The sequence below is a fragment of the Gymnogyps californianus genome, chromosome 3, assembly GCF_018139145.2.
Source record: "Gymnogyps californianus isolate 813 chromosome 3, ASM1813914v2, whole genome shotgun sequence".
Taxonomy (NCBI): Eukaryota; Metazoa; Chordata; class Aves; order Accipitriformes; family Cathartidae; genus Gymnogyps; species Gymnogyps californianus.
In genome coordinates, this window is record NC_059473.1 from 103,722,883 (window position 1) to 103,736,431 (window position 13,549).

A 13,549-nucleotide genomic window follows, 5' to 3' on the forward strand; every position below is an offset into this window, starting at 1 on the left:
GAGTGAATACCTAAGGAAGAAAAAACCCCACAAAAGAGGACAAACATACAATGATGCTTCCCCAGCATACTCTGTGAGGATGAGGGAATGTGTGGCTCAGACATTTCCCAAGTTCGATGTAGTCCCTCTGTCTGTAACAGCCCTGTTTTTTCCCCATTAATTTGTTCAGACTCCACCTGAATTATTCCTGATGCATAGTTATAAAAGAGAGAAAAAAATTAGGCACCTGAGACTTCTTTAAAATATATATAGATATATTTGTTTTCAGTTGGGTGACACTTGTAGGATTTCTAAAAGGCATGCAAATAGAGATTGCCTGATTAAGAGTGTAGCTGTACTTAGGAAACTCAAGCACACTTTTTCAAAATGTGGTCATATATCTTTTCATTCACCTGACCCTTTGTTTGATTTTTTGTTAGATTTTCTTCATTACATAATGATTTTTTTTTAACTGTAAGTCTCACTTCCAAAGCTGTTTGGAGTTCAGATGAAATGAACCAAGAATTATATACAAAGGATGTAATTAAACAAAATTATAGTAAACCACTTACAGTACAAGCTGATTACAGCCCTTGAAATTAAGAAAATAAATGTAGTGTGGGTGGGACACAATAGATACATAATTACTGTATATATAGCCATAATAGACATATAGAAACAGTACTGGGTTTTAGTAGAGAACGCAACTCTGAAATACATGTTTTCCAAGTGTTCCATACTGATACAGTGCAACTAATTTGGTAAGCTTTTTTTTTTTCCATGTGGACAACTTGTCCCATTTATTTTTATACTATGTTTTATTGCCTGCAGAATATGATCTGGAGCCATGTGATGATCCTGGTGTTCCTGCCTTCAGTAGGCGAATTGGTTTTCATTTTGGTGTTGGAGATTCCTTGATCTTTTCTTGTTTCCCTGGATATCGCCTGGAAGGTGCTAATAAACTTATCTGCCTGGGAGGTGGTCGGCGTGTATGGAGTGCACCTCTGCCAAGGTGTGTGGGTAGGTGGTCACATGCTTTCATTTCATTCATCAAATCGTTAATAGCACATGGCATGTGTCAGAATACTGGGCAGAGAACAAAGCGCTTGGGTTGAAATGATTGATCCCCAAGCTGTACAAACTTTAAAGTCAGTGCAAGATATAAGTAATGCATGTCTCTTAGAGAACAAAAATAAGAAAGAGGAATGGTTAGAATTGTGATAGAAAATAAGATCAAAATGTCTTGTGAGATAAAATGTAAATCTAATTATTGAACTGTATGTTTGCCATAATTAAGATATAGATTTCATACTTTGTCTTTCAGGGTAAAGAAACAATATTTAGAATTTTTAGGTGAAAATAGCCTTTTTTAAAGTCCCCCGGCTGGTTTTAAGGGTCTTTATTTCGTATTGTGTTGTTACTCTTGTAATTCTAAACTGTTTTTTTTTTACAGTTTATAAACTGCATTACAGCATTGTCAACTGTAATTTTTAAAATGAATGTGCTGTTGTTAAAAATCAGTAACTATAAGCTCAAACTGAGTGAACAGTTCTTTTCTGGGAAAAGCTCTGGGACTGGATTTTATAAAATTTGTACAGTTGCTGTATTTGATTTGTAAGATGGTTTTATCACCACCATGTCAAGTGAATCTGATCAGCTACTATTGACATAATGCTTCTGAAATGTTAAGTAGTTCCACACACCTCTAAATGGATTTCCTTAAGAGGGTTCTTGTTTTAAATAAGATTTTATTTCATTAAGGGAGAAACTCAGCTTCGGCTTTTTTCTTTTGTTTGTTTTAAAGGGATCTATCTCTATATCTGAAAAAAGTCTTATCACCTACATTGTATATACACATAAGATATACATATACAGTTTTTATGGAAAAAAATAAACTATTTCTAGTTTTGTTTTAAAAATCTGGGGTTATTTAACCCATGATGAAAGAAAGTAACAGATGAGAGAGAAACCAAAATCATGTGGAGTTTGCCATTCATTTGGAAATTCTAGGTTTAAGTCTTAGGCTATTTTCAGCTTGATTCGCCTTAGAAGGCTTCTAAACCCTGTTTGTCTATGAGTGTTGGCTAATTAAGTGCACACCATCCTATATCATAGAATCACAGAACCATAGAACAGCCCAGATTGGAAAGGACCTCAAAAGATCAACTAGTCCAACCTTTTGTGGGAAAGGGAGACTAGGTGAGATTATCTAGCACCCTGTCCAATAGCATCTTGAAAGCTACAGTGATGAGGACTCTACCACATCTCTGGGAAGGTTGTTCCAGTGACTGATTGTTCTTACTGTAAAAAATTTCTTTCTTATATTGAGAGCGACTTGTACCCGTTGCCCCTTGTCTTCTCCATGTGACGCCTTGTGAAGAGAGAGCGTCTGTCCTCTTTGTAGCCACCCTTTAAATACTGGAATACTGTGAAGAGCCCCCTCTGAGCCTTCTCTTCTCCAGGGAGAAGAGACCTAACTCCTTCAGTCCATATTGATTTAAAGTGTGCAAATTTCACTAGAATAATATTCACATACTCACTTTGAGCCTAGCATTTTATTTTCCCTAATTTTTAACAGTGTTCAGCTATTCTGTAGCTGTCCATATGTGTGAATGGAAAATTAGCTCCTTATTTCTCTGTTCTTGAAGAAAAGATGACTGTTAATTGTGCAGTATTACAATTCTTAATAAGTAATATGTTGTCCATTAGCTTTATCAAGGTATCGTTAGGCTATATCCATGTGTAATTAAAAGAGAAAATAAAACCTCTTGCTACTGCATGTTGCTTAACTGCTGCTCATTTAAAAAGTTCCTTAAGTAGCTGACTCTAATACAGTTAACATATTAATGTTTTCTGTACATATATAATTTATAGGAAGCATAATGGAATGAAAAAAAATCATATTAATACAAAGCATTTTCTAAGCAAAACACTGATATATTTTGAGGACTGACAGAAGAAAGGTAGATCTTTTAGGAAGAAAATTGTCTCTACCTAATAAAATATCTATGAATGTTATTAATTTCTATGAAGTCATATCAAAAAAGTATCCCCAAAACCCCAAACACAGTCCTAGAGGACTGTAAGATGACTGGCTATTATGACAAATTGCTGGAAGACCCAAAGTGGTGTTGAAGTGAGAGGTTAGAAATTGATTATCTAACTCCCCAGAAGAGAGCTATGTGTCCCTCACCAGCTGTCATGTACCAGGAATTTAACTAGTTCCAGTACAATGGGTTGTGAGCAGGGGTTCTCAGTCTGCAGGTATTTTATAGTGGATGGGATTCAGATTCAGATCCAAACATCTAAATTTCACTGTTTGCAGTGTCTTTGCATACATTTAGGTATCTATATTACAGTGAGATGAATCAGTCTCCAGGCATCATTTAGATGCCTAGAGGGATTATTTCCATTTATGTATATATGTATGTACTTATTTATTTATGCATAATCAGTCATTGACAAAAGTGTCCCAGTTGGCCTGCTCGTTCCCATTGTCTCGCCTCAACATCTTTATTGTTCCTTTATACCTTGTTAGCGCATCTATGAAGCCTTGTGGCCAAGAGGTCAGTTCCAGCGCTAAAGTACTTCTGTAATCCAGCACATACCAACTTTGGTTACCTGCATTTATGTTTCATAGGACCTACTTTGAATTCCCATTGCTACATACCTGTGTGCTATTATTTCTCTATTTCTGAGCTATTCTAATCTCTGAAAAGTGAATTAATATTGCCTACAGCATACATGGAAAGATGGTATGCTTTAAGAGGGCTTTCTAGACTTTCTAGACAAAGATTCATGGATTAGGGGTTGAAGGTATATTTCAATCTTGAAATCTATTGTAGTTTCTGAGAAATGCATTTAGTGACTCCTTTGGACCTTTGAGGTCCTCTCGAGGAGGATCTCTGTACCACATAAGCAGAACCTGCCTTTGTAGTATCATGCTGCAGTTTACCCAAAGTGGGGGCAAAATTACAACCACTTTTAACTTCATGTTGACTAAAAGTTCAGATAAATTCTAGACCTGTCTTCATAACCAAGCCTTGCAAATACCAGAAGAAAGACAAAAACCTTTCCTTGTGGTAAGTGGTGTGTAAGAGGGATCTCAGCAGTTCACTTTCATATAAAAGCCACCTGGTTGCTGGAGTAAGAAATGTCTGTTGCTGCTCCTCTAGTTAAATTCTGAAAATGCTAAAGAATCAGTAAATTGCATTAGGAAGGAATACATATGTACTTAAATGTATATAGTATATAGTGAGTGAATATATATGCTAATTGTAGTGACAACACTGGAAAAATAAGAAAATACTCTTTACTGACATCTTTAAATCATGAATAATTAATGTAAAGTTGACAACTTGCAGTAAAAGTATACTCTGCCAATCTTTATACACACTTAAATAACGTAAGGAAACAAAAGCTAATATGTGTTCATTTTATGTAAGCTTTCTTCTTTTCCAGTATATTTTTTACTACCTTTTAAGCATTATTATTTGGAAAGTTATCTGTGTCTGTTCCCAAATTCATTAGTTATCATTTTTGTATACAAGGTTAGAGATATTTGTTGGAATAAGAGAAAATTAAATGAATATTGTTCAGTTTATATTCTTTGAAAAATTGAATAATTATTATGAAGTTCCATATATACTAAGAATTGTGCTAGAATGATAAGCTATATAGTTGGTGTTGAAGATTTTATTCAAAATTACCATCTGGTAAACCTTACTTCATAAAATGGAAGTTTTTGTTTTATATTATTCATTTTCATGTTTGAATATGTGCTCTATTTATTGCTCAATTTTATTCATGTATCATTTGAATATAAATTTTGAACGATTATTGTTTATGGAACATTTATTTTTCAGTTATGTGCAGCCAACAATCATATGAACAAAGACTCCCAACCACACAAAAGGCTCAAAAAGTTATCATTTTCAGTATGTAAATCCAATATGAAATTGTTTGCCTACTTGCATTTCATTTCAGTATTTGTTACCAGACATAAATTTAATTTTCTTAGAAGAGGAATCAAAATGCATGTCTACACTATACTAAGTAGCAAGAAGTTCTATACTAATTATTTGCTATAAAAATTAGTGTCTTATTTGATCTATGGAATCTTCAAGAAGTTATAGTCTTGGGAAATTTAGGATATTTACCTGTTTGGGGTTGTCTGGGGTTTTTTTGTTTGACGTTTCTCTCTTTTTGGTGAGCTTCTCTGTGTTCCATTCAAACACATGTCTAGTTTAGTTCAGATATCATAAAATTATATTGATCTGCAGGAATACTGTTACCTTTCGCTGAGAAAAAGAGACATTTTATATGGTTGTCATGTATGTTTTGGGTTTTTAAATGTTTTTAACTTTTAGAAAGCCTTTCCTACATAATGTAGAGTAATAAGAGATTCATACCTGATATTTTGAAAATGCTCACTTAGTTATCCCCATAATGTGAGTGGCATATTGCAAAATTGCAAAGATTACTAAAGTATCAATAATTATCTTAACGAAGTATTAGCCATTGAATTAACCATGAATTTAAAGGACTAATGTAACCACTTACTGTGCCAGACACAGATATGCCTGTATATTCTCCCAAGCATAATTTAGAGATACATATCCAATCACATGTATACATGGTAAGTCTGTAATTCTTCTAGAAACAAAATTTATTTACTGAGAGCTCGACATTTTCTTCTTGTTCTTATTACGTTCAGTTTTGAATAAATGTATCAACTGGTTCTAAGACATCTGTCATTAAATCCATGTACAAGACCCCACTTTCTAATTGATTAAGAAATCCTTTTATAAATTATGCATAGACAACTGGCACTTGTCTAAAACAATATATCTAAATAACTCTTTTAACTCAGTCTATGAAGAAAATTCGGTCTCTAAAGATGTGGCAGACTAAACATATCTATAATGCAACTAGGACAAATACAAGGAAAAAACTCTGCTAGGCAGCTGAGTGAAACTGAGGGGGAAAGACACACTCAGTGCCCTTCAGTTTAAGCTGCTTTCATATGATTTTTTCTTAGCACCAAGAATGTTTACAGAGGTCCCATTTCTTGTTGCCATGGCACCTAAGACATTAGGGGTGAAGATATCCTCTTACCTTGAAGAGGAGTTCACACAAAGACTGCTTCTTTCTCAAAACAGTGAAAAGAAACTACTTGTCCTGAAATCTGCTGGCTTTAGAGTGTACATTCAGAAGTTAAATCTAATCTCAACTCAGTGGCACAAATTCATAAGTACATTACTGGGTTCAATAGCCTCTTGATTATTTCTTTCTCATTATCATTTCTACACTGACCAAACTCATCTACATGATATATACACACCAACCTTTATCTATCAACAAGGATTTTTTGGTCCTTCTAGGACACACGGTAATATATACTTTCATGATTCTTTTCATCAGATTCAGGATTAAAGCCCTGCAAATTTAATTACATTTAATTTATAAACTAAACATTCACACAAGCACATACTGATTTGTATCACAGAAATAGTATTTGGTTTCATCTGCTGGTGAAAAAAACAACAAACCAACAGGGTTTCCAAAGGTATTGCCATTCACTCTTCTCCATCCAAGTAAATAATTTCAAGTCCTTCCTCCAGGGTTCATCTCCAACATGTTCTGAAATTTTCCTGGTCAGAGAACCATTTGTGCCTTTCCACCATTTCTTCTCCTTTGAAGAGCTGTTTTCCAGGTAAAGCAAAAGCAGAGCTTGGGAGATCTGGTTAGCCTAACATCATGACCCTGGCATTTTTAGTCCAAGAGTTTGAGTCCCATAGGCACGGCATTGTCATCGTTTTCACTGGCCTTCTCTCCATGTGCAGGTAGATGGTCTTCCCCTGAACTTCAAAGGTCTTTATCTGAGTGCCTGCAAGTTGGTTGGCTCTGAGAGTAAGGCAGCATCCCTTCTTCTTCAGTAAGGAACCTCCTTTTCACAGCAAAAAGACGTTGCCAGTCTATCTGCAAAATCAGATAGATGTTCATAAACAGGTGTCCTTGTAAATCTTATTTCCCTGTGTCAACCATTCACTCCCTTGTCTTTTCAATTAGAATGATTTTAATGTTTATCTCAGCCATGCACCTCAAGTGGTTATGCAGTATTATTCCAGCTCATCACTGAGTTTTGAAGACTCTACCTAGAGTCTTGTTTTGAAGACTCTACCTACTCTACCCTTTTGGGTCATCACTCCATTTCTACATGTGTGCTCCTGTTGAATCTCTCCCTCCTGACTAGGAAGCAGTTTGTGCCTACAGCCACCTACTTGCTACTATTTGATGAAAAGAGCTTTACTGTTAACAGTTAAAAAGTGTGGAGAAGACTCAGACCTTTTGGGCTGTCTCCCTTTGCACTCTTTGAAGAACAGACATCATCATTACCCAAGGTGGTGTCAAATTTCCCCCATCTCGGAAGATTAAACTTTTTCTTTTTTTTTTTTTTTTTTCTCTTAAAGTTCTGCTTCTCCTACGGAAGCAGCTCCCCTTAGCTGTCTGGTGGATTCTCTGTTTACATTGACATGATGTGGCTTTTCAGGAAGATCCCTTCCCTCTACCTCTTTATACCAATTGTAGAAACACTAGGACTGCCAATCTCATCACAGAGAATTTCGCATTCTGCATTGAATTGTTTAAAAGAAACGTAGTGGGGTCATCCATGAAGAAATCTCATTTCCTGTAAGAGCTTCCTCAAAAGCACTCAAATAACAATGATGGCTTCCCTGTCAAATGTGCTAGTAGTTCATATCTGCAGATGAGACTTCAATCTCTTTTCACACAAGAGTACTAACTGTTTCCCATCTTTCTAGACACAGTGATTGCATTTGAAAGAGCTATCCTGTGGTCTTTACTTAACTAGTGACTCACTCCAGCACGTATCTTACAATAAGCTTTTCTGCAGTTACCCACAGTATAAAGGACATAGTCTTTTGAAGGAAGAAAAACTGGCTGGCTACCTTTATGTAACGGTTCTTTGAGATATGTTGTCTAAATGTACATTCACAGTGTCCTCTTTTACTCCTCTCCTCAAAATTTACTGTAACTGAGAGGAATGTGAGATTGAGGGGAACTGAGAGAGAGTAACACTCTGCTACTTTGCTATTTTCTGTGATGCACAGAATTAATGGAATTAGGAGCACATTTCTATAGATAATGTCAAGGTAAAAATATCCTCCTAGCAATCCTGGCAGAAGGCTAGCTGGAAAATAAACATGCACAGTGTCTTGAAGAAGAAATGTCACTAAAATAACCCATATCTTTAGGTCTGAGAGTACTAATATAGGCATCTGGGTTTTTACTATTCTGAAACAGCTTGTCACCTATAGAGTTGTTAACATTATCATCTGGCACATTACTGTAATTGGCATGTTGTCTATGTGTTGTAGGTTTAATTTCCCAAATTTACTTCTGAATAATTTAATTATCATTTAAAATTACTGTTTTTGTGTTTGTTAGTATGCTTGTGTGTGGGTAAAACCCAAGCTACTGGAGTACAGACAAGCTTCTCCTGATTATCTTTTGTCTAGTTGAGATCTGAATAACAGAAAACAATTTCTTTCCCCTTCATTCATTGACATCTCATCCTGTGTTACTATTCATTGTTTTGTTATTATTGCTTCAATTATTATTCCAGTGTTTTCCAGAAAAAATACTTTTTTTTTTCAAAAACATGCATTTGATTACTAATTGTGGTTATAATGGGTTACTGACACTACTTCCACGTGTATAATTTATTCCCATTATGTCACTTGCTTTTACATAGTTGCAAATGTATATATACATTTATACTTATGTCAGGGCTGTGTGAACAAAATTGCTCAAGAGTGTGGATACATATTCTTCTCACTTTTTCCTTCCAGCAATAGCTCTTTTCTTCCTCTACCTATAATTACACAATTCTATTACAGTTTCGTTTACATTTCACAGTTGACTACTTTTCCCTGAGGACAAAGCCCAGCTTTTAGTGAGTTGGTCCCCTTAGAGTACAGATCCAAGAGTAAAGCTCCTAGGCAGTCATGCCCTTCTGCGCATCCCCAAAATTCTGTGAATCTCAGAAGCTTGGTGAATACTGGAGTCCAGAAATGAGGTGGAACAACTCCTTAGTGTGTTGAACTCCCTGATTCTGAGGCTAATGTCCACCTAAAAGAGAGCATCACAATCAGGTTTCGGCTGCTATCTTCTTGTCTTCACTAGCCTTTTAAATGGGAACCACACAATGTGTCTAGGAAATCTGTTACCAGGGCACATGTCCTAGATCTCATCTAGCAAACCAGGACTATGCTTTTAATCATACTTTTCTTACCTTCCAGTTTGCTTTAAGTCAAACTAGTCAAGAGCTTTCTACTACTCTGTATTGGGGTTGTGCTACTGTTAAAAAAGGAATTGGAAGACTCATAGGTTAAGAGAAGAAGCATTCCTATAAGTAATTTTTTTTAAATTGAATGTAACAATTCAATGAGCCAACACAATGAACACTAGAAATAGATCTTGAGTCCAGAAAATGCTCCCCCTCCCCACAACGTACACATTCTTCCAGCTCAGTTCCATACTCCAAAGGTTTCACTATCAGGCTGCAGTGCAGAATGCTGTCCCTGGCCTCATGAGTTTCATATTCCTTTCTGCACGCTGGCATGGCTTTGTCATAGAATCATAGAATCATTTAGGTTGGAAAAGACCCTTGAGATCATCGAGTCCAACCGCAAAGCTAACGCTGCCAAGTCCACCACTAAACCATGTCCCTAAGTGCCACATCTACACGTCTTTTAAATACCTCCAGGGATGGTAATTCAACCACTTCCCTGGGCAGCCCGTTCCAAAGGCACTTGGCAGTACTGAGAGAAGTTAGATGCTGCTCTGCTTCATTTTTTTGGATACCAGTGGCATGTATCTTCTCAGGCTTGGCAGGGAGTAGGATATGTGCAAAAGCAGAAATGTGACAGAAATGTGACAGAAATGTGACCCGGTGGGTATACACATTTCCAGAGATAGGTGGCTGATAAGTAGGGGCTAAGGGAGAAGAGGGAGTTTAGATTGCAGTGTTGAACGCATGCATCTGATGTACACCCAAATCATCTCCTAAGTACTTTTTGAAATGTGACTTTATCATTTACAGTGATCCTTTAACAGGTGAGGAATCAGCCTTTTAGTTTTGGTATTCCTTTGTGGTGCACTATGATATGCTGATGAAATTCTGCAAGAGGCAAGATATTTCATTCTTTCCTTCCTACTTGCCAAAGATGTGCTGTTCCCTGATTATTGAAGGCAATGGGTAGAAACCTGGGCGGATACACCTTTACAGTGAATTGCAAGGTACAGTGCCCAAGTGTAGGTACCTTCTCTTTTCAAAAGCCATTTCAGAAATTGCTAGTTCACCCTGCTGGATTTGTTAATCTCTGAGGGGTACAATACAATAAATGTATGTTTATTAGATCACAGAAGATATGGCTCTGCTACAAGAAAAGTTTAGGTACAAAATAATAGATTTGGTTTATTCCATCATACTCCATCTGTAATATTAATTGTAAAATTGAAGCAGTAGTAAGATTATAAAACAAAATAAAAGTGAATATTTGGTTGTATTTACTAATCATTTTCTTTTAACTCCTGAATATCTTGGCTAATGTGAATGGCCTTTACCTAGCCTTTCTACTCAGCATTATGGCTGAAGAGCTACGCTTGTTATTAGAGGTGGTTATTTCCCCCTGTTCACAAGGACATGGAACTAAACACTTTGATCACCTCTTCCAGGATTTAGGCATTCAGACATCACATGATAATGGGAAGGAAAGTTTGAATTAGTTCTTCAACTCTCCTTTCTGAGATTGTCTTAACTTAGATTTTCATTCTTTTACCTGATTTGCACGCTGCTTCTGTCTATTTGTCTGGGTTTTCCCTGCTCACTATCCCCTTAAGAAACTGTGATAAATTTTACCTAGGATATATCATGAAAATATTATTTGTACACTATACAGTGTACACTATATTCAGTTCAAACTAGCCTTTCATGGTAAGCATTGCATAAAGTTCAAGCATAACACACTAATACAATAAACTTAGTTTTGAGTGCTGGGTTTTTTTGTTTGGTTTGTTTTTTAACCTGCATTACTTTCCTGTCCCTCATTAGTCATTTCAACTGTATGGAGTGTTCCTAAAGCAAGCTGTGAAAAAACTAAAGGATAAAGCTGAAAAGAAACAGCTACTTAAAGTTTTCATTTGATATTTAAGTGCTGTTGCTCCTTTATTAAATTTTACACGGCACTTGATTTTTAATGATGCATTAATATAGTATTTGAGTAAAATCTTCACCAAGGTATTGTTCACTGGTATTCACATTAATATCACATTAATTTATCATATTCAGTTGTTATAAAAAATACTACATGAATAATTAATGATAAGGTGCTACAATAAATTGCTGATGCTTTAATAAGCTGTTTCTTTTTAATAGTTTAGTTACTATTCATTGCAAAATCATCAATTATAATTAATATACTTTGTCATTTTGTAGCATTGAGTTAATTTCCATCGAGATTGAAACATAAGTGGGAACCTTTTAGCTGGAATAGCACTGGAGATTTCTGTGAGACCCTTGAGATCTGGCATTCATTGTTTTCTTTAAATTCTCTGTAGCATAAAATTTAAATTTGAGTTCACCTTTGAGAAGTCAAACTAAGTCTGAAAATTGCTATTCCTTTTTAGCTAGTGTTTAGGCAGAGAAAGCTCTCATTTAAGAGCTGCTCATGAGCAGAAATCTTATATGAATCTCTGAATCTTCAGACAGTAATAAGGATGTGCATGTATCCAGGATCCACTGTATTTCAGAACTGTATATTTAAATGCTGTCACATTTTAATTGTTAAATCTTTAGGTTGTTTTCTATTTCATACAAGGAATTTAATAAAGTTATTTAATAGATTTTTTGTAATTTCTATTTCTTTATCTTATAACATTGCGTTTTTATAAATAAAATCAAAAGGTGTTTTTTTAATCCCTGTTTTTTCTAACCCCTCATTTTTCTGTCAATGTCTGACAGAAAATTGAAGATCTGTTCGAGTTAGTGTTTGAGTCTTACCGTATATGAATCTTCAAAATATGGTGCAATATAGTAATTATGGGTTTGAGTTGTCTCTATTTCAAAACTGAAACTTTAATATTCAGAAAACACTAACAGATTTCAGCTGGTGCATAGTGGGCACCCTGGCTCTATTTTCAAAATGAAAAGGAGTGATTTGCGTGAGACCTTAATCACCTTAATGTGAGACCTAGTATGAAATTTTAATCACCTATAGTCAGAAGGAGTAGCGATTGCCTCAGGTCACCCTTTTGCCTTCTTCCTACATTTTAAGGTTGTGTATGCTAAATATTTTTTCTTGATAAGACAAATAATGTATGGATGTTATCTTCATAGCTCATTATCAGATGATACTAGAAAAAGTAGACAAAATTCTCAAAAAAAAAAAAAATGCCCTCACCTTGGATTCTGCCAATAATCCCCTGAGGTCAATTAACATCATAGGATTTGTTTTGAGAACCTCAGTAGTGTCTTACATCAGTGGCATATGGATTGAAAACTAATTAAGCAAACCTCAGAAAAGGATTTACCTGCTGTTTAGGCCTTTCTTTCCTGCTCCATTATTCTTTGCAATGGAATGGTACAAAAAAATACCAAATAAGAGGTTTGTTTTCAGCAAGGCGTTTCAGTGAGGTTTTCAGTGAGGTGTTCTAACCTCACCATCGTCGTATGGGTGTTGCTTAAAGAATGTTGAGAGAGGCTTACATGCACATGCTTTATTAGTGCAGTCCATAGCTGATGACCTGCCTTGACTTGAAATCTATCTTAGAGAAGCAAACAAGGAGGGAAAAAAGAGAATGGGAGAGAGAGAAAAAAGGAAAGCCACTCCTCAGGCACCAGCTGGGAAGAGGAAGGAGAGAGTCCCCAGACAAATATCTCTGCAGTAAAGGTAGTGGTGATAAGGATGATGATAATGATGATGATAGTAATGACAAAAAAGCCAACATCTTCCTGTTTTCTCCCTAGTACAGTTATATTTGTATATAGACATGGACCTGTTGGAGCGGGTCCAGAGGAGGGCCACGAAGATGATCAGGGGGCTGGAGCACCTCTCCTATGAGGACAGGCTGAGAGAGTTGAGGTGGTTTAGCCTGGAGAAGAGAAAGCTCCAGGGAGACCTTATAGCGGCCTTCTGGTCTTTCAAGGGGGCCTACATGAAAGATGGGGAGGGACTCTTTATCGGGGAGTGTAGTGATAGGACAACGGGTAATGGCTTTAAACCGAAAGAGGGTAGATTTAGATGGGATATTAGGAAGAGATTCTTTACTGTGAGGGTGATGAGGCACTGGAACAGGTTCCCAGAGAAGTTGTGGATGCCCCATCCCTGGAAGTGTTGAAGGCCAGGTTGGATGGGGCTTTGAGCAACCTGGTCTAGTGGAAGGTGTCCCTGCCCATGGCAGGGTGGTTGGAGCTAGATGATCTTTAAGGTCCCTTCCAACCCAAACCATTCTATGATTCTATGATATTTTTCATGCAGACCTTCTC

General features: G+C 36.3%; 1 protein-coding gene across 1 annotated transcript in view; it reads left to right on the forward strand.

Moving 5' to 3' along the window:
* The window catches only part of CSMD1 (CUB and Sushi multiple domains 1), a 1,238,313-nt gene that overhangs the window by 943,353 nt on the left and 281,411 nt on the right, over window positions 1-13,549 (forward strand). The window contains 1 exon segment of the mRNA XM_050893357.1: window positions 811-999. Within this exon segment, the coding sequence (XP_050749314.1) occupies window positions 811-999 (189 nt within the window).